At 58.1% G+C, this 26,888-nt stretch overlaps 2 protein-coding genes across 2 annotated transcripts in view; both read right to left on the minus strand.

Moving 5' to 3' along the window:
- Nucleotides 1-26,888, minus strand: part of SIK1 (salt inducible kinase 1) — a 94,988-nt gene that overhangs the window by 53,588 nt on the left and 14,512 nt on the right. The window lies entirely within an intron of this gene.
- Nucleotides 63-8,087, minus strand: LOC125964520 (proline-rich protein 36-like). Its single transcript, XM_049710421.1, has 2 exons — nt 7,973-8,087; nt 63-7,564 (listed from the first exon to the last, which is right to left on the minus strand). The coding sequence occupies exon 2, from the start codon at nt 7,002-7,004 to the stop codon at nt 6,063-6,065; it is 942 nt and encodes a 313-aa protein (XP_049566378.1). The 5' UTR covers nt 7,005-7,564; nt 7,973-8,087; the 3' UTR covers nt 63-6,062.

Here is a 26,888-nt window from a genome sequence, read left to right on the forward strand (position 1 = left end):
TCAATTTGTTAATATGGTGTATCACATTGATTGATTTGTGTATATTGAAGGATCCTTGCATTCCTGGGATAAATCCCACTTGATCATGGTGTATGATCCTTTTAATGTGTTGTTGGATTCTGTTTGCTAGTATTTTGTTGAGGATTTTTGCATCTATATTCATCAGTGCTATTGGTCTGTAATTTTCTTTTTTTGTAGTACCTTTGTCTGGTTTTGGTATCAGGGTGATGGTGGCCTCATACAATGAGTTTGGGAGTGTTCCTTCCTCTGTAATTTTTTGGAAGAGTTTGAGAAGGGTGGGTGTTAGCTCTTCTTTAAATGTTTGATAGAATTCGTCTGCGAAGCCATCTGGTCCTGGACTTTTGTTTGCTGGAAGATTTTTAATCACGGTTTCAATTTCCTTACTTGTGATTGGTCTGTTCATATTTTCTATTTCTTCCTGTCAGTCTTGCAAGGTTATACCTTTCTAAGAATTTGTGCATTTCTTCCAGGTTGTCCATTTTATCGACACGCGGTTGCTTGTAGCAGTCTCTCAGGATGCCTTGTATTTCTGCGGTGTCTGCTGTAACTTCTCCTTTTTCATTTCTGATTCTATGGAGTCGAGTCCTCTCCCTCTTCTTCTTGATGAGTCTGCCTAGTGGTTTATCAGGCGCTTGTTCTGAACTTTAGTTTTCTTCCTACGAACGTAAAGGAAACAGGTTTTCCTTCTGCTGTGTTGGCAGCTGGTGTTCCTCCGAGTCCGGCTCTGCCAAGAGGAAAATTCAAGGCTTCGCCCCAGATCGAGGCCTGGCAGCCTCACAGGTTTCGCGTGGATGCCGTGTCCTCGCCACCGTCTGGATAACGTGCCAGCTGGTCGGGGAAGGACCCGTGTGGCTCGGCCAGGACCGCGCTGCCTTCTAGAGCAGCTGATCAGTCCTCCGGTGACACCCGCTGGACTACGGCCACGCCTGGGCCTCCCTGCTCTGCAGATTCACCTGGGCTCTCCCTCCCCAGGCCAAATCCAGGACCCTCTTCTGCAGTCCCCTGGCCACACCTGGCATTAGCCACCCACCTCCCTGCAAACAGTGTCAGAGTTGCTGCTTCCTGGAAACTTTCAGCGTTTTTCTGTCCGTATCTCCACAGGTTTGTGGGCTTCCGGGTTAAACCCCAGCGTCTGCGGCCTATCCCTGCTGGAGCTCAGCTTCTGGAGTCCCATCACCTCTCCCAACATCTGTTCAGTCTGCACAATGACAGCCACATCCTCAATGCTCCCAAGAGATGAGCCGGCCGGAGCGTGGCATTCACGGGCCCGGGTCTCAGGGCCAGCCCCCCGTGGACCCTGGTGTGCCAGGCAGTGCATGAAGCCACGTGGACATGATCCCTCTTCCTGGAGCTCCCCTTGCATGGGAAGACTTGGGCAGGAATGGACAGTGGTTATGTAATTATTTAATCACTAGGTGATTTAAAGTAAACTAAAACATACACAGATCTAGGACAGCCAGGACAGGCAGGTCACAGGGATGGCCACCAGTACCTGCTGTGGCACTGCCCCCCAGATTTGAGGCAAATGATGGGCTTGACCAACCCCATGACCTTCCCACAGTTCAGGACAGAGCCCACAGGGGGAGGTCAGCAGCAGGATGCCTGCAGGCCCCGAGCTCCCAGCCCACGAGGGGTGTGCACGGCCTGGGCACAGGTGGACGCACGTGGTCGTCTCCAGGAGCTGCAGCTGGTCACCCCACTGCTCTCCATCCTACATGGCACTTTGGGAGGGCCAGAGAGACCCCACAGACAGCACACGGCTTCTGTGGTCACCGGGGCAGCTTTGTAACTGGAGTCAAACCCCTCGTAGCTGGAGCCCCACCCGTGGAGTTGCCTCCGGAACAGGTTTTTGGGAGGGTGAACCACGGCAGCCCCTCCCACCGCTATCTCCAGGCAGCCCAGAAACTCACTAGAATCACCCACTGACCAACCTCTATATCACTATTCACCAGCAAGATGGGGGAAAGAGAAAATTCTAGATGTAATAAAGTACAAAAGACATGGTTTCCTCTGATCTGACTAAGATTTATTTCTTGCCATCAGTGGGAATGGAGGTTTCCAAACACAGGTTAAACCGATTCTCTGAAGAATACAGTTACAATTTTTACACACTTGAATCTAGTGGCCTAAAAGTATTGTACCAGCTACACCAGTTAAAATGACTTTGCACCGTCAAGTGTGGGCTTCTGCTCCTGGTGAAGGAGAAAGCCTGCTACTCACAACAGTGAGACAGGAGCAGCCCCCGCTCTGGGAGGAGCTCCATCATTGGACAGAGGAAGAGGAAAAGCGGTCCTCGTGGGCTGAAGACTGTGGGAGAAATCCTGGAGAGGAAGGAGCTGGAGAAGAGGATTCCTGATTCTGTGTATGAAGCTGGTCCCATCCTGGGCTCTCTGCTGAACCCTGCTTGGGACTGACCTACAGCAGCACAGCAAAGACCTTGACAGCTGAACTGGGATGGAGACCACGGCCCACAGGAGGTGAGATGGAACTTATGGTCTGACCCAAGTGGATGCACTGCTTGCTTAAAAAAAGAAAAACCAGGCTTCCCTGGTGGCGCAGTGGTTGAGAGTCCACCTGCCGACGCAGGGGACGCGGGTTCGTGACCCGGTCCGGGAGGATCCCACATGCCGCGGAGCGGCTGGGCCCGTGAGCCATGGCCGCTGGGCCTGCGCGTCCGGAGCCTGTGCTCCGCAACGGGAGAGGCCACAACAGTGAGAGGCCAGCGTACCGCAAAAAAAAAAAAAAGAAAAGAAAAAGAAAAACCAACATTTTCCGGAGGTTTTTAACAAGACCCAGAGTCTACACAACATAATCTTGAAAAGGTCCAGGATGCAATCCAACATTACGCCACATACAAGGAACCACAAAATTCTCAAGAGAAAGACAATCGCTAGATGCCCCCAAGATGACCCAGGTGCTGGCGTTCTCTGACAAAGACTTCAAAGCACCTGTTGTAACTATGCCCCAGGTGGTAAAGTAAAATACACTTGAAATGAATGGAAAGATAGAAATTCTTGGTAGAAAAATAGGAACAACAAAAAAGAACTGAATAGAAACCTTAGAGCTGAAAGATAAAACATCTGAAATTTTAAAAGGTCACTGGGTGGATTTTGATAAAAGAAATTTTCACATATTGAGATACGGGAAAGCCGTTCTGGCTTATGCATGAGTTAACTTGATTTTGATGCTGACTAGAACAGCCTGTTTGTGGCCTATCGAACATACACTGTACATCTGCTTTAATTATTAAAGAAAAGAGCACACTGACCAGAAGTAAACAATGTCCATGTTAAAAATAAAGATTAGGGCTTCCCTGGTGGTGCAGTGGTTGAGAGTCTGCCTGCCGATGCAGGGGACACGGGTTCGTGCCCCGGTCCAGGAAGATCCCACATGCTGTGGAGCGGCTGGGCCTGTGAGCCACGGCCACTGAGCCTGCGTGTCTGGAGCCTGTGCTCCACAACGGGAGAGGCCACAGCAGTGAGAGGCCCATGTACCGCAAAAAAAAAAAAAGAAAAGATTAAATGCCCCTCTTCTTGGGAGGCCAATACTGGTCCTCCTTTGATGATAAGCCTTCCTCTCAGGTGCCAAGTCCACACTGATTCGCTGGGTACGTGCCAGTCTGTTTTTTTTTTGAAACCTTAAAGAAATGTATCCCTGACTTGCTAATGTTCTTTGTTCTGACAAGATAGAAAACTGCTAAAAACCCTGCTTCTCCAGAGCAGTTTCTCAGCATAATCTGGGAAGTGGGCTTCCAGGTTAGTCCTCAGTTTGACTCAAATAAAACTCTTTTCTAGTCTTATTATTGATTGTTTATTGATTATTTTCATCGACAACTTTTAATAGCAGAATGGCAATGACAGGAAAGAGTCAGTGAACTTAGATCAACAGAAAAGTTCCAAGCTAAACAGCAGAGAGGAATATAAAACTGAAAAAGAAAATGAACAGAGCCTTTGGGATCTGTGGGACAATATCTAACATTTGTGTCATTTGAGTCCCAGAGGAGATGAGGAAAAAATGGTGCAGAAAAATATCTGAAGTGATAAGAGCACAAAATGTCCCGAATTTGGGGGAAGAAGCAAATGTACAGTTTCCACGAGTTCAGCAAATCGCAAACAGGCTGAAGTCGAAGAACGCCATATGCCCAGACACATCACAAGTAAACCGCTAAGAAACAAGGACAGAGAAAAAGTCTTGAAAGCAGCTAAAGAAAAATGATACATTACACATGTGGGAAGAGCAGTTCACACGACCACTGATTTCTCATCCAACACCGTGGAGGCCACAGAAAGACATGAGGAATGCTGAATGTGTATTGCTAAGTAGAAGAAGTTGGTCTGAAAAGGTTACACAGTGTGTGATACTAACATATGGCCTACTGGAAAAGGCAAAACTGGAGACAGAAAAAGGTTGCTAGGGGCTGTGGGGAGGAGGGATGGGTACACAGAGCACAGAGGACTTTTAAGACAATGGAACTGCTCTGTGTGGTCCCATAATGGTGGATTCATGTCATTATACACTTGTCAAAACCCACAAAATGTACAACACCAAGAATGAGCCCTGGGGACTTCCCTGGTGGCGCAGTGGTTAAGAATCTGCCTGCCAATTCAGGGGACATGGGTTCAAGCCCTGGTCCGGGAAGATCCCACATGCCGCAGAGCAACTAAGCCTGGGCGCTGCAACTACTGAGGCTGTGCTCTGGAGCCTGCGAGCCACACCTACTGAGCCCGCACGCCTAGAGCCCGTGCTCCACAACAAGAGAAGCCACTGCAATGAGAGACCCACGCACCGCAGTGAAGAGTAGCCCCCGCTCACCGCAACTAGAGAAAGTCTGCGCGTGGCAACAAAGACCCAATGCAGCCAAAAATAAATAAATAAAAATTTTTTTAATTAAAAAGAAGAGTGAGCCCTGATGCAAACTGTGGACTTTAATTAACAATAAGGTAGCAACACAGGCCATCAGGTGTAGCAGGTGCACCCCACTAATGCAGGATGTTAGCGACGGGAACCTGCGAGCCAGGGGAAGGGGATGGGAGCCCTCTGTACTTCCTGCTCAATTTTTCTGTAAACCTAGATCTGGTCTTAGAAAGTCTATTCATTGAAAAGACATCAGACGCAAAATAACAGGTGCAAAATTTTTAAAAACAACCAAAAATGTAAGAACCAACATGGAGGCCAGAGGGCCAGTGGGACAGTATCTTTAAAGAAGGGAGGAGGGAAAGGGGTCTGTGTGGTTGTAAGGCTGCTACGTGTTACTTGAAGTGCTAAATATGAACCCTAGGGACTTCCCTGGGGTCCAGTGGTTAAGACTTCGCCTTTCAGTTCAGGGGGTGCGGGTTTGATCCCTGGTCGGGGAGCTAAGATCCCACATGCCTCGCGGCCAAAAAACCAAAACATAAAACAGAAGCAATGTTGTAACAAATTCAATAAAGGCCTTAAAAATGGTCCACGTCAAACATCTTAACAAAATATGAACGCTAAGTAGACTGAAAGGTTAGGGTTCTATTATAACCAGGAAGCAACCACTTAAAAAATTACGAAGAGATCTAGCCAAAAAGTCAATAGATAAATTTAAATGAACACGGCAAACATTGAAATAAGAACAAGGAAAGAGGGACAAAAGCCAGGGGGACAAACGAAGCCAACAGTAAAATGGAGATGAAACCCAGTCAGATCGACGATTAGGGTCAAGGTCAGTGGTGTGAACTCCCAGCCCGAGGTTCAGGATTACAGCCCGCGTTTCCTAAGAGCAGTTCCATGGTAAGCCAGCAACCACATTACCAAGCGGGGCGCCAGGCGGGAAGTGGGGAGCGAAAGGCTAAAGGCAGGGGAGTCCTGGATCGGGGACCAGGAGGCTATCAGTGACCCAGCGCGAACCCTGAACTTAACAGGGACCACGCGTGACGTCTGAGCCTCTGCCCCAGCGCTAGGACCGTGGTGGGCTTCCAGGACCCCAAAGACTGGCGGAGGTGCTGTTTGGGGGACGGTGGGTCTGCTGGCCACACTCCGCTGGGGCACCCCATGCCCCCCCCAGGCGGGCTCCCTCATTCCCTGGTGGGGCAGCATCCTGGCGTCCCATGTCCCTCCACTGCGGGGGGACAGGAGTGGGTCTCCACCCACGGAGCTGAAATCCCAGGTGGACTGGTTTGCTCAGCAGCCCCAGAGCTCCTGTGAGTACCCTCCAATCCTGAGTCACTTTGGGGTCCCCTGAGAACATTCCATGTCTGGCCACTTGCTGGGGGTAAAAATGTCCAGAGTCCCCTGAGGGAAGAGGGGCTGAAGGCTCCTGTTGGTGGATGTAGTGGGGGGGGGGGTCCTTGTCCCTCGGCTGGACTGTGCTGGGGCTCTCCCCACCCCCAGGCTGCTGCACTGGGGCCTCCGGGTAAGGAGCGGCTGGGTGACCAGTGGCATCTCCCTGGGCGAAAATACTGCTCTAAAAAGGGACAGCGTGAGGCCGGCAGGGCACGTACGCTGCACCCACAGGGTCCCCAGAGAGGGCCGGCGGGCAGCCGCTTCACGGGACCGGAGGCGGCTGAGGGCGGGCGCGGCAGCGGCTTGGACATCTGGGCCAGCGCGGACGCGCCGCGCATCTCTGCACGCGTCTGGGGCTGTGTCCCAGGAAGCCGGAGCCCAGGCCCGCGGCTTAGTGAGATGGAGTAACTGCTTTCGCGGGACAGCCACTGCCCAGGGGAGGGGAGGGCCTCGGGCCACGCGGAGCACAGCTCAGGTGAAGGCGGGAGGCGCAGAGGACAGGGCAGCCCCCACCAGAGGAACTGAGAACAAAGCGCCCTCCTCCGGGCTCGGCTCCCCTTCAGACGTGGGGGCTGGGCCCGTGCACTCTGGGGCCCCAGGAAGCGGTGAGGGGAAGAGATCGGGGGACGCTTTGGCGTCAGGAGCCTGGGTGGGAGTGTGCAGCGGGCTGCCTGGAAGGGGCCTGGTGGTGCCGGGAGGGGCTGATGCTGGGGGCGGTGGGAGGGGACAGGCATGTCCCGGAGTCAGGCCCTAGGGTTCTGAGGCCACCCTGGTCCCCTCCCTGTCTCCTTCCTCCCCTCTCCCTGTCCCCCCACCCCATCCTCACTGCCTCCGAGACTCAGACGGGGTCTGGGTACCCTGCTTTCCCACCCGGGCAGCAGGGCCGGTGAGGTGGGCTCGGCTTCTGTCCAGAGCAGCTGGGGGGCCAGGTGGGGGTCTGTATGGGGCTCTGCATCCCAGGGAGGGAACCGCCACCGTGACCCTCCTGAGATAAGCGGCCGAGGTGGGCGAGGACAGCGGGACGGAGGCTGGGGGCTGGGGGGGGGCGTCCTGGAAGCTCAGACCCCGCAGGTCGCCTGCACGGCCGTGTGGCCCCACCCTAGGAGCGGGCAGCTTCCCCTGCGTCTGTCTGTCCCACCGTTTTCGCCCACAGGGCTGCCCCGCCCAGCGTCCCTTTCCTGCAGGGCTGGGGCTTTCCAGCCGTTACTCACCGCTTTCCCGGCGTCTGTCCATCTAGGCTCTCGTCCATCCGCAGCTGCTCTGACTAGCCTGGAGCTTTTCATGTATCTTCACGCTGGTTATGTAATGAGAGCTTTACGTGTAACCAGGGGGCTCTGCTGTCCCAGGCCCGGGGGGCTGCACCAGCTCCCTAGGGCGCTGGCCGGAGTCCCCAGCGCTCGGACGGGTCTATGCAGTGGGCGCCCAGCCTGCTCGCGCCCCCCACGCGCCCCTTTTCTGCCTCTGCCTTCCCCTGGTAATCAGAGAGCAAACAGCGCTAGGCCAAAGGGCAGCCCCACCCCACCCCCTGCCTGGATAACGATGCTTCTGGGACCCCGAAAGAGAGACAGAGTGAGGGTCCTGCTGAGAGGTCAGAGAGGGGGTGTTGAGGCAGAAGCAGGAGGCTCGCTTGGGGGGGTCCCCCAGAAGCAGGTGCTGAGGCAGTATTCCAGGACAGTTAAAGTGGGAGGTGACCCCAATGCACCAGAAGAGCGGGCAAGGGCAGAAGCCAACACATCCCTGGGAGACCAGGCCACCTGGAGACTGAAGGAAGAGGGTGTGGCCAAGGCCCAGGTCAGCTGCAGGAGCTGCACTACAGAGAGACGCAGCTGGCGGTGAGGGAAAAACGCCTCCACTTCCCCCAGGCTCAGCCTCTGGGCTCCCAGCAGTGCACGACATTGGCCACACCGGGCAGCAGGGCAGCAGAGCCTGGGACCCCCAGCCTCTGGGGTCAGGTCTGCCCCAGGAGCCGCGCTTGGCGAGGGGGTCTGGGGGCTCGCGGGCCCAGCACCTCACATGCCCCGAGAGGCTGGGAAGGGAGGCGTGCCTGGGCACATGAGACGGTGCGGCTCCCTTTTCCGCAGGGGGCGGGAGCAGCCTGGCCGCAGCTTCCCCCCTGGGGAGGCCCCGCTCTTCCAGAGCCGTGCCCTGGTTTCCCTCGCCAGCCTCTCCGGAAGCCAGGGCTCTCCGCTTCCCGAATACTCCAGAGGCCTCGCTCGTTTTTATTCCCAAATAGGAAGTCTGCAGCCCTCCGGCCAAATACGTGGGGAGCTGACTTCATTCGCGCAGAGACGAACCGGCAGGAAGGTCATGACCTAAGTGGACGAGGAACTGATAGCAGCCGGAGGGGAAAGGCATCTGGGCCTCTTCCTGGGACCCAGCAGGGAGGGGGCACGTGAGGGGGCGGCCTGAGCTGCGTGCCTCTCGCTGCGGGGGCCTGTCCTCCCGGCTCCCGAACAAGGACAGAAAACAGCCCCTCCCCCAGATATTCCCGCTTAAAAATCCTGCGGTTCAACCTAATATTCCCACGATGGGGAAATGGTCCTAAAGAGAAAAGTTTTCAGCACGTACACATCGTCATCATTTGTCGAAACGCGGAATCCCTGCATTTGCTGGAAAACGCTGGGTCTGATTGCTGCCGGTGCTGAGGTTGAGACTAAGAGGATATTAATTTCATGCCTATATTCTGAGGCGTTGCAAGTGTCGGGCCCTGCAGGGCAGAACCGTCTCCCGACGTCGCGGTCGCTGTCCCACCCTCTGAGCCACAACTTCCTGTGCGGGAATGGCCCCGAGTGTCCCCGCGGGTCTGAAGGGGGAGGGAGGGGGTCCCTGCCCTCAGACAGAGCCAGGCGGGCTTGTCCACACAGAACAACACTGTCTGTTGTTTTTATTATTATTTCTGCAGCCCCACGTCCTCAGGTCCCCATTCCTAACCTGAAGCCTGAAAATCAACAACACCGCGGGTTCCCAGGACATCAGCCTCATCAGGGCCTTTTCCTCCCAGCACCAAGGACCTCACTTGGCCCTTGGGACGGCGGAGTGAACATGGGCCAGAGCTCTGGGCCCAGAGCGCTGCAGAATTACATGGCTGCTCCGGAAATGAACGTGGGCTGGGGGGACAAACTGGCCCTCCGCCAGGGGCTTCCTGGAGGAGGGGCAGCTAAGAGACGGGGGATATCATGGTGGCGGGAATGAGCCATGGCGCTGGGGGCGGGGCCAGGAGGGAGCAGGGCGCCAGGCTGGGAGGTTCTCGAGCGTCGCCCGTCATTGCCCACGACGGCCTTGTGAGGCCAGCGGGAAGCTGAACTCGGGAGGGGCGGCGCTTGACCCCGACGGTGGCCTAGGAAAGGCACAACCAGGAGCGCCCCCTCGCCTGGGGCTCCACCGCCACGGCCTCTCCCCAGGAGCAGCAGGAAAGCCTGGCTCAAGGAGTCCGGCTTGTCCAAGGCCACGCAGCAGTCTGCGGGGGACCAGGCCTGAATGCAGCCCCTCTGGCTCCCCTGAGATCCAGCTGCCCGGGGAGGATGGAGGAGAGGCAGCGGCTCCCCGGGTCCGGACAGCGGGGGCACGGGTATCGAGGGGACAGAGCTTGGCCGCGGCCACCGTCCCAGGTGGAGATTGCACACGTGAGCAAGTGAAGGTGGGGCAGGGGGATGAGGTGGCGGGAGAGAGGACAGAGGCCCCGGGGCATGGGGAGGGGACCGCAGCGTCCAGGTGAGGGGTCAGAGAGGCTCCTGGCCTGGGTGGGGAAGGGGGACCTGAGTTCACCAGCCGGGCCAGGCCAGTGACCCTGAATGGAGAGACGGTCCCCGACACTGTCGTCACCTGTCCCTGGTGATGGCCCTGTGTCCACGTCAGCTTCTGCTGTCACTCCCATTTCCCAGATGAGGGGACCCCCTGGCCCGGGGTCACACGACCAGGGCCTTTCCCTCTGTTAACCGAAACTCCAGCAGTGCAGACCTGATTGACATAAAAAGCGTGATTGGCGGTTAGGACTGCAGCCTGGCAGACACAGATTCAAGCCACGCCTGAACTGTGCTCTGCAGGGCTACAGGACGGGGGAGGCTTGCAGAGGAGAAAACCGCAAGGCTACAGCCAGTTACGCGAGTTGTTTATCAAGAATTACAATGGGATGTAAGCCAACTATACTTCAGTAAAAAAGTAAAGAAAACAAATTATAATTGGAGCTGGTAAGAAGTGAGGTGCTGTTAAGTGAGGATTGGTTGGGGTCTGAATGGTTGCGTAGCCACAGGGGAGACCTCGAGATCCCAAGGGTGAAGCTGACAGCTGCCATCCTGAGTACGGCTGGGGGTGCCTCGGGTCTGGTGCAGCTCAGAGAAAGTTCCAGTTCTCGGGGGGGCACGGACGCGTCTGAGACCAGAGCCTCAGTGGCCTCCGAAGGACATTAGTCACACGCTTAGCCCTGTGGGCCCGGGGCCCTGGCTGAGCTCTAAGACCCACAGGGGGTTCAAGTCACTCTCAACCTCCTCTGGCCCCAAAGATCCCTTCCCCGCCCTCAGCCCCCAGGTAGAGCCCGTGCCGGCCGCCTGCCATCCGCGTGGGCTGTGGCTAGCCCGTCACCTGCAAGGCCCAGGGCCCTGAGCTGGGGGGGCGGACAGCCCCAGACCTCAGCAGTCATCGGACAGCCACGTGTGAATGTGCAGGGCCAGCGTGTGACCTCGTGGGTCACCGTCTCCGGGCTCAGGCCCGCCGCTGTCCCAGGCCGGATTATAGGAGGTGACACAGCTTCCAAGGACAGAAAGCCCAACTCCGTGCTGGGGGCGCCCACACCCAGGCTCTCTGCCACAGACACGACGGTGGAGGCCGCCCTGTGTCCCTGGGGCACCCTGGGCTTCCCGGGGCCAGCCTCCACCCTGGGCGGCTGTCAGGGCTGCCGAGCGCGGCCAACTCCACGCCGAGGGCACAGACTAGGGGAATCTGAGCGAATCCCACCACCCCTCTGCTCTCCCAGGCGCCAGCCTCCTGGCCCTGCCTAGTGTCACCTCTCCGTGGAGCTACCAGATCATTCCCCACAGCAGATCGGGACCCCGAGTTGGCAAAGGCTCAGGCCGGGGGCACAGTGCCCAGGGAGGGGCGTGTCTCCCCTGAGTGCAGACAGAGGGGTGGGGGTGGGGTCCTGCATCCCTGCGGACCCATCAGTGCAGGAGGGCGGTGAGGCTGTGGTCCCCAAGGACCCAGCATGAGGCAGGTGGGGGCGTGGCTCCTTCCTCCTGTAGTGTCCATGTCCCCGTGTGTCACCTGGACCGTTCGCTGTATCTTTAAAGCACCCGGCAGCCCTTCATGACGGGTCCAGCGGGCCACCAGACTCTGTCCCACGCCTCCGCTCCCCTTTCTCCCTCTGTCAGCCCGAGCGTCCCCACCTGGCCGCCCCCTCGCACCTATAGGTTGGCAGGTGACCCACATGGCCCACCTTCTCCCCTTTGCACCAAAGCCAGCGTGGACGGGTTCTTCCGGCTGCAACTGAGAATCTCAGCAAATTCAGTGTGTGCTGGGCTAGGGGTGCGTTTTCAACCCACGTGTCGTGGCTTCAATCCTGGTCGCTGCTTCTCTGTCCCCCTCTGACCCGCTTTGGGAGCTCCTCGTACACGTGTTGTCCAGCCTCTGCACCTCTCAGCTCCTCCTGTGTGTGTGTGCGTGTGCGTGTGTGTGCATGCGCGTGTGTGTGTGTGCGTGTGGGGTGCGTGTGAGCTCACGCTTGTGATTAAACCGTCACCTCTTTCCTCCCTGTTTTGCCTTCTTGCAGCTTCCTCGGTCTGTTTTCCACTTCGCTCACCCTCTTTTCAACAGGTCCTCGGTCCTCTCCCATCTCCTGAGCTTTCTGTCTCAGTGACTGTATTTTCCGTTTCCGAGACTTGCCATTTTCTTACCCAGCTGTCCTTGCGCTGTATCTGCCAGTCGGCCTTCCTGGTTCCTTCGGATGGATGTCATTGCTTCGTTTATCTCTGAGCACTGTAGGCTGCCCAGGGGCTTTTATCAGACCCTCCATACACTTAACTCCATCTGGAATAAGGCGTGTTCTCAGGATGGATTTGGTTGGCTCTTCCTTTTTGTTCTTTTTTTTTTTAAATGAGGTAAAATCCACGTAACATAAAATTAACCATTTTGAGACATACAATTCGGAGACTTTCAATGTATTCTCAGGGTTGTGCAATCATGAGTGTGTCTTCACATAAAAAGGAAATCTTCTTCTAGACTTCTAGGGTTAGATGTGTGTTTGCAGAGACTCATCTCGAGTAGTTGTTCGCTGTTGTTTTCTCGTTAGGGTTTCTGCTTTTGCATTTGCTTTGGGGCCTCCCTGTCTAGAAGGTGTGCGGCCACCTCCAGCGTCTGTCCAGCCCCAGGGCTCGCACTGGGCTTTGAGCTGCTGACCTGCAGCCATTCTGGCCCTGTTGTGGGCCTGCTGGGACCGCACTTGACGGTGCTTTTCCCCCGCCCACCCCAGTGTCCTGCCAGGCTGGAGCGCACAGCACGTTTCCAACCTAGTCGCTCACCCTTAGTTTTGGGCCTGGGTCCCGGCAGCTGGGACCCGTCACAGGGGCTGAGTGCAGACCCACCGACCTCCACCCAGAGTCCCCGGACCTCAGCTCTAGCCCTGCTCACAACCCACTGAGATGATCCCATGTCCAGGCTACAGAGGCACTAATTGTGTTGTTGAGCTCTGTGGTCCTCCACCACCCACCTGCAGGGCACAGAGGAGCGTGGGGTGTGACTGAGACGCACATCTCACGACCTGCGGGGCACAGTGGAGCGTGGGGTGTGGCTGAGACGCACGTCTCACGACCTGCGGGGCACAACGGAGCGTGGGGTGTGACTGAGACGCACGTCTCACTGGGGCCTGACTCCTTCCCTCCCCCCTTTTTTGGGGTGAACACAAACCCCTCCAAGTTGGGCATTTGGCAGCAGGGCTGTCCTGAAGGAGGAAAGGTCTCTAGTCTACCTCGGGGGCTCCAAGCAGGGGTGCAGCCCTGAGCAAAGCCCCGCACACTGAACCCCCTTCAGACCTCAGAGGCAGGACACACGTGCCAACATCCCCAGAGAAGAGACCCGGCATCTGTCGGGGGGTAAGGACTGTCACATCTGCTTAAAAGCAGGAGGCAGGGAGGGCGGGAGAGAGAAGGTGGGCCAGGCCACAGGGGGAGAGAAGCTGGGGGCGGGGGGCCAGCCCCAAGGGGCCCCAGGAGAGAACTCAGGAATCCCGGCTTGGGTGGTAGGCTGGCTGCGCCCTGCCGGCCTACAGACAACCCTCCCACGCCAGGCAATGGACGTGCCTGTGACCCCTTGTCCCCTGGTTTAGGGAACGTGCTGCCCCTGACCAAGCCCAGGAAGCCCCGTGGGGTCTCTGTGGACGCTTGTTGGGACCACTGATGGGACCCTCCACAGATATCAGTTCTCTCCGGCATCCCCGCAGACCCACTCAGGCACTTTGGGGTGTCCTGGGGAAGAGTTTGGATTAAGATATGGGAAATCGATTCTCTAAAAGCCAATTAACAAAATGACCTTAATTGACCAGTTTTCTGAAAGTCAATTCCCTAAATGATCCATTTACCAAAACTTCAGACAGATATTTTAAACCTGGTCTGGGCAGTTGGCCACAGCTGTTTGCCAGCAGAAGTAGGAGCAGGGAGGGATAATTGTGGCCAAATACCTTAGCCAGGGTCAAGGGCACATTCAGAAGAAAAGACAGTCGGTCAAGCTGGACCAATGCATATTGGCAAAAATGGCCACCAGAAAGAGAAACTTTGGGGGACATTCTCAGTTATTCACTAATAGATACTTGGGTCCATCTGGCTCTGGGCATATGGGTAGCAGCAAACTGATCTAGTTCTGAAGACACAGTAGCAAGTAGAAGTCAGGAGTGCAGTGGAGTCCCAGCTGTTCCACCGCTGCTAGCCATGCGACCTCAGGCTAGTCCCTCTCCCTCTCTGTGCGCTGGTTTCCCTGTCTGGGTGATTGCAAGGATAGAAGGGACCACAGAGCCCAGTGAGTGCCTTCGGAGGTCACCACGCTCCAGGTTTCCACTGTGTCTCCGCCATCAGCACTCAGGGCCATCTTTGGGTCCATTCACAGGCTGGCCCCTCAGCGCATCAGGGCTTGTGTTTCAGGAAGAAATGAGCTCTGCAGACGCTTCCCTGCCAGGCCCTGGGGAAGGGGCGAGCCACGGGGGCTTCTCCTGGAAACCCCCAGAAGCGCTCTCTCCCGCTGCTGTGTGGAGACGTGGGTGGTGTGCCAGCCGCCCGTCCCTCCTGGCGCCCCAGTTCAGCGTCTTTTCTTTCTTTCTTTCTTTTAATAATTACTTTATTTGTTTATTTTTGGCTGTGCTGGGTCTTCATAGCTGCACACGGGCTTTCTCTAGTTGCAGCCAGCGGGGGCTACTCTTCGTTGCAGTGCGTGGGCTTCTCATTGCGGTGGCTTCTCTTGTTGTGGAGCACAGGCTCTAGGCGCGTGGGCTCCAGTAGTTGTGGCACGTGGGCTCAGTAGTTGTGGCACACGGGCGTAGTTGCTCCGCGGCATGTGGGATCTTCCCGGACCAGGGCTCGAACCCGTGTCCTCTGCATTGGCAGGCGGATTCTTAACCACGGCGCCACCAGGGAAGTCCCAGCAGTCTTTGTGCTCCTGAGCTGGTCCTGGGCACCTTTGTGCAGCCGAGTGGCTGGAGTTTTCACTGCCTGCTGGCAGAAACTTTAAACGGCGTCTCCATGATTTTGACGTCATCATTCGTGCTCTGTTCATTGTGGTCCCATCAGCAAGTCCTCGAGTGTCGTCAGCGTGTTTGCCGCGGCGGGGCTGCTGGCCTATGACTTTCCAACGTCCGCTCTGAGCGCTGGCCTATGACTTTCCGACGTCCGCTCTGAGCGCCGGTGTGAATCTGGCCTCCCTTCTTGATTGGATCCCGCAGCTGGTGCTGCCCTCCTGGCTCTGCACCGCCATCCTCAGGCACCCCGGCCCCTGTGTGGGCAGGAAGGGACTCAGATCCTGGGAGAAAAGCTCCGTTCCGAAGTCCAGCTCAGCCTTTGAGTCCCACAGGCCAGCTGGGAGCTGGTGCCGTTCATCAGAACCCAGCCGCCCAGCACCCACAGCAGGGGTGTCACCAGCGGCCACGCGCGGCCGCCAACAAACCCCCGCTGCCTGGCTGACCTTCCGGGTCTGCGTGGCTGCCTCTACCTCACCCGCCTTGCACACACCGTGGGTGTTCCCGCCTCTGCTGCCGGCCCCTCCGTCCCCCACCTCAGGATGCCCAGCTCCAGCTGCCCCTTCTCTGAAGCTGGTGTCACAGCAGGTGATGCCAACCCGGCACCAGGTGCACCCCGAGCCTGGCACCGTTCCCAACTCCTACCTCTTCTCTCTTCGCCCTGCTCCCAGCCTATCTGGCCTGAAAGCCCACCCTCACCGCGCAGAGTCAGCCAGCACCAGGCCAGCCCAGGGGCTGTCACAGCGGCTGTGAGCTTCCTGGAGCTGCAGGGACGCTAGGAGAGTCACACACCGATTCATTCAGCAGGCGGGAGAGGGGAGAGCCAGCGAGGTGGCAGGACGGGCCGGACACCTGCCCGGCAGCCTCCGGGGCCACGACGCCCTTCCTGCACCTGCTGGGAGCAGACGTGAGCCCCCAGCGTGGGTGAGCAGCGCCCGGCACGTGGGAGGGGCCCATGCGCGGTCCCACTGTTGTGTACACAGTGACTCAGCCGGCCGTCCCGGGACCTTGGGGTCCAGCGGGAATGCGGGGGGCGCTGAGAGTTGGGGGACGAGAGCCTCCGGGAGGGACCCCTCACAAGCCCTGTGCTCAGACAGCACGACTGCACTAGGCACTCCGGCTCCGGGCCCCCGAGGCGCCTGCTGGTCCCGGGCAGGGGGGTGCCTCTCCCTTGCCGGGCAGCGTCTGCCCTGTCTCCGAGCTTCCGGGGGCAGGCGGCTCCTGCACACCGGCCACCTGCCCTGGGGCCTTTTCCTGATTCAAGCCCCCACGGCTGCACTTCCACCGGGCCTCACCTGTCAGGGGAAAGATGAGCGGCTGGGCCTGAGCCCCGGAGCCCCCAGGCCTCCCTGCGTCCCCGCCCTGGGGCTTTTGCACGGAGAGAGGCCCCACCTTTCTCCTCGCTGCTGGCGGAGTGTGGCAGGGGCGTGTCCACCCCACGGCGTGGCTCCAGTGCCCAGAGAGCCCTGGGCCAAGGTGGTGCCGCGCGGAAGCGGCCCGCGGCCGGTCCCTGCGTCTCTCCGACATCAAACACGCAGCGGAGTTTAACCAGCTGCGCAGCGAGCCCTCAGACTTCACTCACTCATTACGTACCCGTCCCGCCAGCCCTCCTCCATCACCCCAGCTTTTCCTTTGATGCATTTCAGAGTGTGTCACGGCAGTGTTCTTTCAGAGAAAAACCCAAAATCTAATGTCTGTCTAGGAGGGAGGCTGGTGAGTAAACTACAGCGTAATCCGTATAAGGGGATGGTATGCCGCTTAAAAGGAGAGACGTTCCCAAGAGAGATAACGGGTGAGTGAAGACAGGCTCAGAGCAGAGAGCAGACGCTCCCCCTGCGCGCCACGTCCATGTCCCCAGGCGGCCCTCGCCCAGCGGGTCAGCGTCCTCAGGGAAATGACCCAGCCTCCCGTCCTTCGTCTTTGGAGGGCCGATGCTCAGGGCTGCCCGGCAGGACCGAGCCCCGACGCGCCAGGGAGCTCCTGCATGTGGGCCGGCAGCGCCCGGCACGCGACCCTTCTTCACCTGCCCTCTCGTGCCTCCTGGGGGCCCTGTCAAGTGACCCACCTACCCCCACGTCTGCCTCAGGGGACCCCCAACTAAGACACGTCTCATAAAATACAGTGAAAGGCATGGAGGGCTCCCAGGCCCATGGGGACAGCGACAGCCTCGGGGGTCCACAGGGCGGGAAGCTCACCGCTCACTCTTCCTTCTATCTTTCTGCCCCTTTTGAATCCTGTGTCCTGGGCATGTCTAATCTACCCCAGAAGTACACTGTTGGGCTTCCCTGGTGGCGCAGTGGTTGAGAGTCCGCCTGCCGATGCAGGGGACGCGGGTTCGTGCCCCGGTCCGGGAAGATCCCGCATGCCGTGGAGTGGCTGGGCCCGTGAGCCATGGCCGCTGAGCCTGCGCGTCCGGAGCCTGTGCTCCACAACGGGATGGGCCACAACAGTGAGAGGCCCGTGTACCGCAAAAAAAAAAAAAAGTACACTGTTAATAACAGTCAGAGACTCCAGTGTTTACCCGAGAGAAATGAAAGCACATGTCCACCGGAAGACCTGTGCACAGATGTTCACAAATGACTCACAGTTCACAAGTTGACTGTTAGCAGCTTGACTCCTAACAGCCAGGACGTAGTAACGACCCGAACGCCACCCACAGGTGAGAGGGACCAAGGTGTGGTCCATGCACACGACAGAGTGTCACTCAACCTTGAGAAGGAGTGAGGCGCTACCCCGCTGGCCCCGGGTGACGTCAGAAACGTGCTGGGTGACCGAAGCCAGAAAAGGAGCACATGCTGGATGGTCCCAGTTACAGGAAACGTCCAGGTGACAAACCTGCAGACAGGAAGCAGATTTGTGGTTGCCCAGAGCTGTGTGGGAACAGGGATTAGCTGTAAAGGGGCACAAGGGATCTTTTGGAGTGATGAAAAGAGTTTAAAAGTGAGTTATAGTGATGGCTGTACAACCTGGTAAATTTACTAAAAATCACCAATAAAATGCCTTTAAAACAGGTGAATTTTTTATGTTTTTTTTTTATTGAGGTATAGGTGATGCCCAATATTATATAAGCTACAGGTGTACAGCATAGTGATTCACAATTTTTAAAGGTTTTACTCCATTTACAGTTATTATAAAATATTCGCTCTATTCCCTGTGTTGTGGAATGTATCCCTGTAGCTTATTTCATACCTAATAGTTTGTACCCCTTACTCCCCGGCCCCTATATTGCCCCTCCCCCTTCCCTCCCCCCCACTGCTAACCACTAGTCTGGGAGTCTGCTTCTTTTTTGTTATATTCGCTAGTTTGTTGTATTTTTTAGATTCCACATATAAGTGAGATCATACAGTATTTGTCTTTCTCGGTCTGACTTATTTTACTTAGCGTAATGCCCTGCAAGTCTACCCATGTTGCTGCAAATGGCATTATTTCATTCTTTTTATGGCTGAGTAATATCCCATTATATATATACACCACATCTTCTTTATCCATTCGTCTGTCGATGGACACTTACGTTGCTTCCACGTCTTGGCAATTGTAAATAGTGTTGCTATGAACGTTGGGGTGCATGTGTCTTGTCTAACTAGTGTTTTTCAAAACAGGTGAATTTTAATTCAGGTGGTGGTGCCACCCATGGGCGCCCACCTGCTCCCTGGGGCAGCAGAGGGAGGCGGCAGTGGGGCCTGTGCGGGGAGCCCTGGGGGCCACGCTAGTCCCCCAACACCTGAAGGCAGCTGCCTGGGTCATCAGCTTCCCACCGACACCTGGGATGCGGCCTCACGGCCACAGCAAAGTCCTTCCTCGATGTCATTTCTGTAACTCAAACAAGAAAAACTTAAACAAACAACAAGAGGCAGCCGAGCGGGAGCCACACACGGTGTCCTGGCCGCAGCGGGGACATTCTGTCTGGAGCCCCGCGGCTCTCTGTTTGTGCAGGGAAGCGGCGTGACGGCCGCACCCGCAGCTGGCATCTGGGCCCTGCAGGCGCCCTGCGGTCACCCTCCCTCGGATGGGCTGTGACCTCAGCAGCACATCTGCGGAGACGGGTGGGAGGCCCGGCTGCACCCTGAAGGCTCCCCGAGCTGCCCGGAGCTGCAAAGTTCTCCTGCCCACGCCCCGGGGAGGAGAAAGCACCCAGGAGGAGCGCGTCCCCCCGTCTCAGCCCCTCCTCAAGTTCCGGCCTCTGCCTGCCAGCCCCCCCCCCACCCCCCATTGCCCTCCTCAACTGAGAGCAAGGCCAGCCCCCAACCCGGGGCGCCCACCCCAGGGGCAGACGGCCCCAAACACACGGAAGGATGAGAGGGTGACGACGGGTCCCCAAAGCACCCGGAGGAAACATGAAGCAGGAGTTCTGAGCGGCATCCCTTTAGCTTCTTAACGTTATTTATCAAACTTAATATAAAAATAAAAGGAACTTTGAAATGCAATTTTTTTTTAGCCATTTAAGGCTTGATTCTAAGCAGAAGCAAATTCCCTCAAACCATTAACACCGTAGTTACTGACTTCGTAGAGATGATTCTTCGGGACACTTTAAACTCCTTGCACGGCACAAATATAATCATCGCCAAAATCATGGCTACAGTTACATAAAATAGGTTCTAAAACGTACATGTTCACTTTTATTTTTTAATTTATTTCCATACTTGTTTTTAAACCCTCCTAGCTTATACCTCTGCTTGTTTTAAAGTCTTCCTGGAGCGTAATATTAGGTTGATATGTCCTGGGGTTGCAGAAGTCCTATAAGACCCCAAGGAAAGCATTACCTTCTCAACCGACGGTGATCATGTGATGAACCATCCACCCGTTGATTGATTTTTTTTGACATTTATTAGGAAATTGTCAAACATGTACCAACATAGAGAGAAGAGCGTACTAAACATCCAGTGCCCATCACACCCACAGCCATTGTCAACACTGACCAACGACCAACGGCCTCTGTCTGCACCTGCCTGTCACGTGCAAAGGTCCTGAGACAGAAGTGGATCCGTGTGCTCCAGGCTCTGCCATCAAAGTGCAGCTGGAGAGAGGAGTTGGCAGCCCCAGGCGGCTTCTGCAGACCTCAGATCCCTGAAGGCCTGAGTGCAATTAGAACCCCCCTAAGATGGTGCTTCGGATGTGTTCCAAGCCACCAGAGGGCCCTGAGCCAGCCCCGATCTGCTTTACAAAAGATAACTCAGAGTTTACAGGTGAAGCAAGGGGAGGAGGCCAGAATGACCCCCGGGGTACGGATTCGGTCAGACGCAGGATAGAAACTCATATTTGGCTTATGAAGATACAGAGAAATGTGTACAGGTACGTGTCTGCACACGGGTCAGTGTTTTGTTGCTCCGTCAGCCTAGGGGGCCAAGAAGCAATGACACCAGCATCAGTCAGCAGGTTTCTCAAAAGAGTCCACAGTGAAAGGAACCAGGGCTCCTGGAGAAATAGCAGGAAATATACGAGATGAGCCTGGAGCATTTGCGGTGCCAGAAAGTAGGAAGATGTTGAAAACAAACAAACAAAACAACATCCCACCCCGATCAATGTATCAGTATTGGCTCATTACTGTCACAAATGGACCACAGTGATGTACCGTATTAATAACAGGTGATAGCAGGGAAAACTGGGCACGAGGCAGATGGGAACCTTGACGCTACCTTCACAATTTTCCTGTAAATCTAAAATTTAAAGTCTGTTTAAAACAAACGGTGGCTCTGACCACTCTGGGCATCAGGGTGGAAACGGGGAGGGGGCCGGGGGAGAGGGGGAGGGGGGCTTCCACGGCCAGAGAAGCCTCAGCGCCACCATCAGGATCTTCCTCTGGGGGGTGTGTGGGCCTTTGTCCCATCCTCCTGCTGCCTCCCCTTGGACGTCCTGAACCAAACAGACGGGTCACCGGGGGAGGTGTTAGAAGGCAGGCCCCTCCCGGCTGCTGCAGGTCCCCTGCACAGGGGAGGGGCCCTCACGGGGCAGCTTCTGCGTCCTGGGCTGTCTTGGGGAGGTGGGCGGCATCTGCTGCCTGCTGACGTCATGCAATTTGCAGTGCAGGGGCGGGGGGTGACCTGGGGCAGGAGCCTTTGTCTGCAGCAGGTCGCGGTCCAGGTTAAAGCTGTGCGCCGAAGTCACGTTCGGGTCAGGACCCTGGGTGCTTCATCTTTTATTTATTCTCAGTGCTGCAACCCAACTTTTGGGTCTCACAGAGAAAAAACAAAAGCGAAGCACAGTCAGGCTCCTCCCCGGCCCCCCTGCAGCCGGGGGTGTGTGTGCACCTGCCGCCTTCCCACCTCGGCATTCAGTGACTTCTGCTGCGGTCTTTACACCATGGAAACTGGTAAAGGCTGCTGACCGGCTGAATGCCCAGGTCCGCTGTGCCTTTCTGGACTCTATCAAACATGATTCTAATCGCCAAGAGTGTGGCTGAACGTCTGTGTCCCTAAGGAGAAATTCCGAAAGACCCCGCGATACTGTGATTTACGGTAAGAGCATATGTTTGGGCTTCAGCCTGTGCCTGGCACAGATCTCAGATCCCTTGGGGTTTCCTAAGTGATGTTATTCATCACAAGTCCCTCTCAGCCACACCTGAGTTGATGTTAATAACGTGACTTTTGGAAAGCCCCTGGATAACCCCTGGATGGGGGCTGGTTGCCAGGGGATGCGATCTCGAGATTAAGGTTGGAATTTCCCCTCTGAGGAGGGGAGGGGGGTGGAGATGGAGTTCCATCACCAATGGCCAATGATGTAAGCAGTCGTGGCTATGGAACGGACCTGCCATAAAAACCCAAAAGGACGGGGTTCAGAGAGCTTCCAGCGGGGACCACGTGGGCGTCCTGGGGGGCAGGGCAGCCCCGGCCCCTTGCAGGGGCCCCAGCTTGTCTCCCACCTGGCTGTTCCCAAATTGTATTTACAATTAATTGGTACGGAAAGAGCTTTCCGGAGTTCTGTGGGCCACCCTAGCAGATTACTGTGCCCGGGGCGGTCACAGGAACCTCTGATCTGCAACCACGTGGGACGGAAGGGAGCGACCTGGGGACCGTGGCCGGCTCTGAAGTGGGCGCAGTCCCACGGGTGAGCCCCCAGCCTGTGGGGTCTGTGCTGACTCTGGTAGTTGGTGTCCGCATTGAATTGCCCTGTGGACACCCTGCTGGTGTCTCCAGTCTTGGAGCGTTGCTTCCTGGAGGGGAACCCCTGCAGGTGCGAACCCTGCTGGGAGCGGAGGACTGGAAGCCCAGCTTTTCCCTTTGGGTCCCTTACACTTCCTCCGCAGACCCCAGTCCCTGCCCTGTGCGGGGGGGCGGGGGGGAGAGCCCTGGGGGCCTTCCTGCCAGGTGCTGCCTGAGTACAGGCCCAGGGCCACAGGGCCCCAGGGCCCCGGGCCGTCCTGGTCACAGCAGGAGAGGCCAGGAGGAGGCGACCCAGGGGCCCAGGGGTCACAAAGCTGGGCTGCGAGGCCAGTCTCACCCAGAGGACATTCTTCCTGTCCTGGGCCCCCCTCCTCTCCAGAGCCAGACCCCCATCTTTCCAGTGACCCCAGCCGTGGACGTCCTGCCCGGTACCCACGATGGGGACCCGGGGACCTAGAGTGTTTCTCAGGGCAGAGCTTCACCTTCTTAGAAGCAGGTGGGGATGGGGCCGCAGTCCTCGTGGAGGCCCTGGGGAGGGGACAGGAAGGAGACGGGATCCTGGCGCCACTGGTCGGCCTGGGGAGCAGAGGCAGAGCGTGTAGGAATCCTGGCTGTGCCCGGGGCTCTGCAGCGCTGGAGGGCAGGGGTGGGAACCATCCCCAGGGAGCCCTTGGGCGGAACCAGTTCAGAGCGCGCTCTCCCAGGCCACCGGGCGGATGGCAGTGTTGCAGTCCCCAATCAGGCAGAGGGCTCGGTGAGCTGCCAGCTGGGGGGGCAGAGCCCCCAGTGCACGTACCATGGGCTCCCCCTTTGCAGGCCCCCCGCGCCCTCCTCCGAGTGATGGCTGCCCCCGGCACCTGCGCGCTCTGGGGATCCCCCACACACACTCAGGGCCATCGGTGATGGGGGAGGCAAGAGCATCTACCTGCTCCAAGACCTCAGCTAAAGCAGATCTGCGTCCTGGGCTCCCTCCTGGGGAGAAATGAGCCGGGAGGAGGGCCGGACACAGGGGCCTTGCAGGCAGGCTGACGCAACCCCGGTGCAGGGCAGGACCAGGCCCACCCTGGGCTTCCGTCCGAGGCCAGCATTTTCCCTGCAGGACAAGCGGGAAGAGCCTTCCACTAGCTCTTCAACGCAGATGACGCTGCTCTGGTCGGTTAGGCTACTGATCCGGACACACCTTGGAAAGCTCCACTGCGTCCATCTCACGGCTGCAGCTCGGCCCCCATCTCTCTCCTGGGTTGGGGGCCCGTCGGGAGTGGTGCCGCTCTGGGTGCCAGGGGCCCCCTTGCCCCAGAGAAAGCCCCATGCCAGCCAGTCCCACATGTACACGTCAACTCATTTGCACACAGATGCAAACACGCCACTTGCATCACACGCATGTGCACACGTGTGAACTCACACACACACAGAAGGCAGCCCCCCCGCTGTTCATCTGCCGTCCCCACCCCCGTGAGAGCCCAGGCCCTCCCTGCCGCGTGTCAGGACAGCCCGGCCTGCCCAGGCTCTGCAGGGTGGCCTTAGGATACTGAGGCCACCCCGTCCCCACCCGGAGTCCGGGCTCCAGCCCAGTGGCTATGGGGAGCAGGGTGGCAAGCAGATGGGGGCTCAGCCATGCCCCCCAGGACGACAGGTGCTCTGCATTGTCTTGGTGTTTCTGAGCGGCGGCCAGGCCAGGCTGGCAGCCCCGTGGGCAGGGTCAGCCTTAGCCCTTCCTCGTCCGGCCGGGGCTTCTCCAAAGAGGGCCCTTCTCACGCTGAGGGTCAGGACAACCAGCATGTGCGGTGGGAAGATGGGGGTGGCAGGACCAGGCCTGGGGGCTTCCCTCCACGCTCCCCCCAAAGCCACTGTCCCAGACATAATGCTGACCTCACAGGCTGGCCAGAGGGTGACAGGCGGGGGGACGTATGAGAGGGTCGGCACCTCAGAAACACAGAGGAGGAATATTATTCAGGCTTAAAAAAGGACATTCCGACGCCTGCTACAGCATGGATGAATTTTAAAGACATGATGTTCCGTGAAATAAGCCCGACACAGAAGGACAAATACTGTGTGACGCACATGTCACTGGAGGGTCCATCTGCCGCCCCGCCTGGTCTGTGCCCACCGTCAGCTGGCTCCCTGGCTTTAAGCCGTGGATACGCTGAGCCTGAGGGGCATGCTTCCCAGGCCCCAGAGTCCCCACCACCACTCCCAGGGCGGCCGGCCATGGGCCCCATCAGCCCCAGGAGTCTCAGAATCATGCAGACTCCCAGACAGGGGCAGCCAGGGCCAGGAGAGACGCCTCCCAGGGGCCAGTGTTGCTGCAGGCGGGGCCCCAAGAGCAGCCCAGCTCCAGGACAGAGGAGAGCCAGGGCCAGGAGAGACGCCTCCCAGGGGCCACCGCTGCTGCAGGCCGGGCCCCAAGAGCAGCCCAGCTCCAGGACAGAGGAGAGCCAGCGGGGGCCCCAGTCCCAACACTCCCGCGCTCCCTGGGGGGTGGGGGCCGGAGCAGGGACCTCCCAGGAGCGGCCGTGGTCCCATTGGCACCCAGACTTGCAGGCTAGAATCTGGCGCTGGGTGGGAAGTCACCTTCCAGGCCGCTGGGTTCAAGGCTTTTCTGGGTGGTTTTCCATCTGCTGTCACAATAGCAAACGACACGGAGAGCGTGCACTGTGCCGTGAGAGACTGGCTCACGAGAATAGGACACAGATGTAATTTAAGGCGAAAACATACATCGTCAGGGTGTGCCAGCGTCTTGTGGGGGTGACCAGAAGAATTTGGTGGCTCCTGGGCTGGAAGGCAAGTCTCTCTGAGAGGCAGGGTGGGGGCCGGCTACGACCCTAGTATTTTTAGCTCCAGCTGGGGGCGTGGGCAGGACAGAAGGCCCTTCCTCAAAAAGGACCCAGGAAGGGACTTGGGACAAATGGCCAGCCGCCCACAGAGGTCCTGGGAGGCCCGGCCCGGCGGAGAGTCCGGAGGTGGCTGCCTTGTGAACACTTTGTGGCCATGCGCCCCCTGAGGTGAGGCCACCCCGAGGGCAGCTCCAGACACGCCAGGCGCGGGGAGGGCGAGGCGAGGCGAGCCCGGCCTCGCGGGGGAGGGTGGACAGATGCCACTGGCTAGGACTGACGCAAGGGGAGCCTGCCGAGACAGGTGGCCCGGCCTCCTCACCAGACAGTGACCTCCTGTCCCACCCACTGAGCCTCAGGAATGCACTGGGGGCGGCTCAAGCTGCCTGCGGAGCCCGGAGCCTGGAGCGGGGCCTCCTGCCCTCCCCGCCGCTGGGGCCTCCCCAGGCTGTGATGGGCCGTCGGGGCCCCTGGAGACCCAGACGCTCTCTGGGGTCTGCGCCACGGCAGAGGCCGCCATGCCGAGGGTGGGGGAGCACCCACGGCCTCCTGGCTTTTCTGAGTTTTCAAGGAAGGCGACCGATTAAGAATAGTGCCATTTGACCCCAAATGAATTACTTTCCCCAAAACCGGTTCTCCTCGGTAGCTGTCAGGCCAGGGCCGGCTGCGGGCTTGTCCAGAACGGGTGTCTGGTTCGTGCCAAAATCAGCTTCATGACGCCACCCACCAGCTCTGCCCGACCGTGACATCCTGACGACACACGCCACATACCGCTTACTGAATCCCACACACCACATACACACACACGCTGCACACACACACACCACCGACTACCTACCGCACACCACACACTACACCGCACACCACACACTACACCACACACACACTCATCCTGCCCCACGCACCCTCCTGAACACCAGGCCCATCCGTCCTGGCCCCGCCCGGGACCCCGAGCCCCAGGTCCCCAGCAGTGGCTGACCGCGGGCAGTGGCCCCCGCCCCCATGTGTGGTGACGGCCGGGGGGGGGGGTCGGGGACGTGACTTTCCTCTGAACAGGCTCCTGCAGCAGAATCTCCCACCACCTTCCTCAAGACCCTGGGGGCTGTTAGCCTGGCTGGGCCTGGCAGGGGCGGGGGCAGGGGGGTGTCAGCGTGAGCCCCGTGCCCCGAGGGCTGCAGGATGCTGCGCTCTGTGCAGGAGGAGGTGGATAGGCTGGAAGCCCTCAGGCTGCTCCAGGGACCCCACCAGGGGCCTCGCCCAGCCCCGCAGCCCAGACATCCATGTCCCGCAGCCCAGGGCACCACGCGGCCTACATCCAAGGGCGTGCAGAGAGCCAGCCCCGCCCTGCCCTCGGAGAGGGGGCGGGAGTGACAATGCTCACAGCTGCCCCAGCGTGGGGACCGGAGAGTCCTGCCCCTCCTCGACCGGGCACCACTTGGGACAGGGCTTCAGAGGGCCACCTGGATGTCTCTACAAAACCGACAGCTGGCAGTGTCGGCGCTGGGTATAGGAGGGAGGTCACCAGTGGGCGACACACGGGAGGACCTGACACTGAGCCACGGCCAGCAGGGAACGGTGGGGGAGGCCCCTCCGCGGGCACGTCCTGCAGGGCCACAGGCGCCCTCGACGGGGCCATCATAAGCATACTTGGAGGGAGAGCAAAAGAACGTCGGGTCAAATAACCACATATGCACAAAAGCAAACTCGCCAGAGAGCAGATGCTCTTTCCTGGTGCAGACACGGAAGCTGCTATCACCTTCACAGTGCTCTTCCGACTTCAACATCACAGAATAAAAAAATAGGAAGAAGTGGGGGAGGGGGAGGTTGGGCGCAAACAGCAGGTGCTGGGAGCCCACCAAGGGCGGAGCTACAGCCACGCCAGGAGGAGGGGCCTCGAGGGCGGAGCTACAGCCACGCCAGGAGGAGGGGGCCTTGAGGGCGGGGCTGCGGCCAGACAGGGGTGGGGACAGCTGCAGGGGGGAG

Source organism: Orcinus orca, chromosome 5 (assembly GCF_937001465.1).
Source record: "Orcinus orca chromosome 5, mOrcOrc1.1, whole genome shotgun sequence".
Lineage (NCBI taxonomy): Eukaryota > Metazoa > Chordata > Mammalia > Artiodactyla > Delphinidae > Orcinus > Orcinus orca.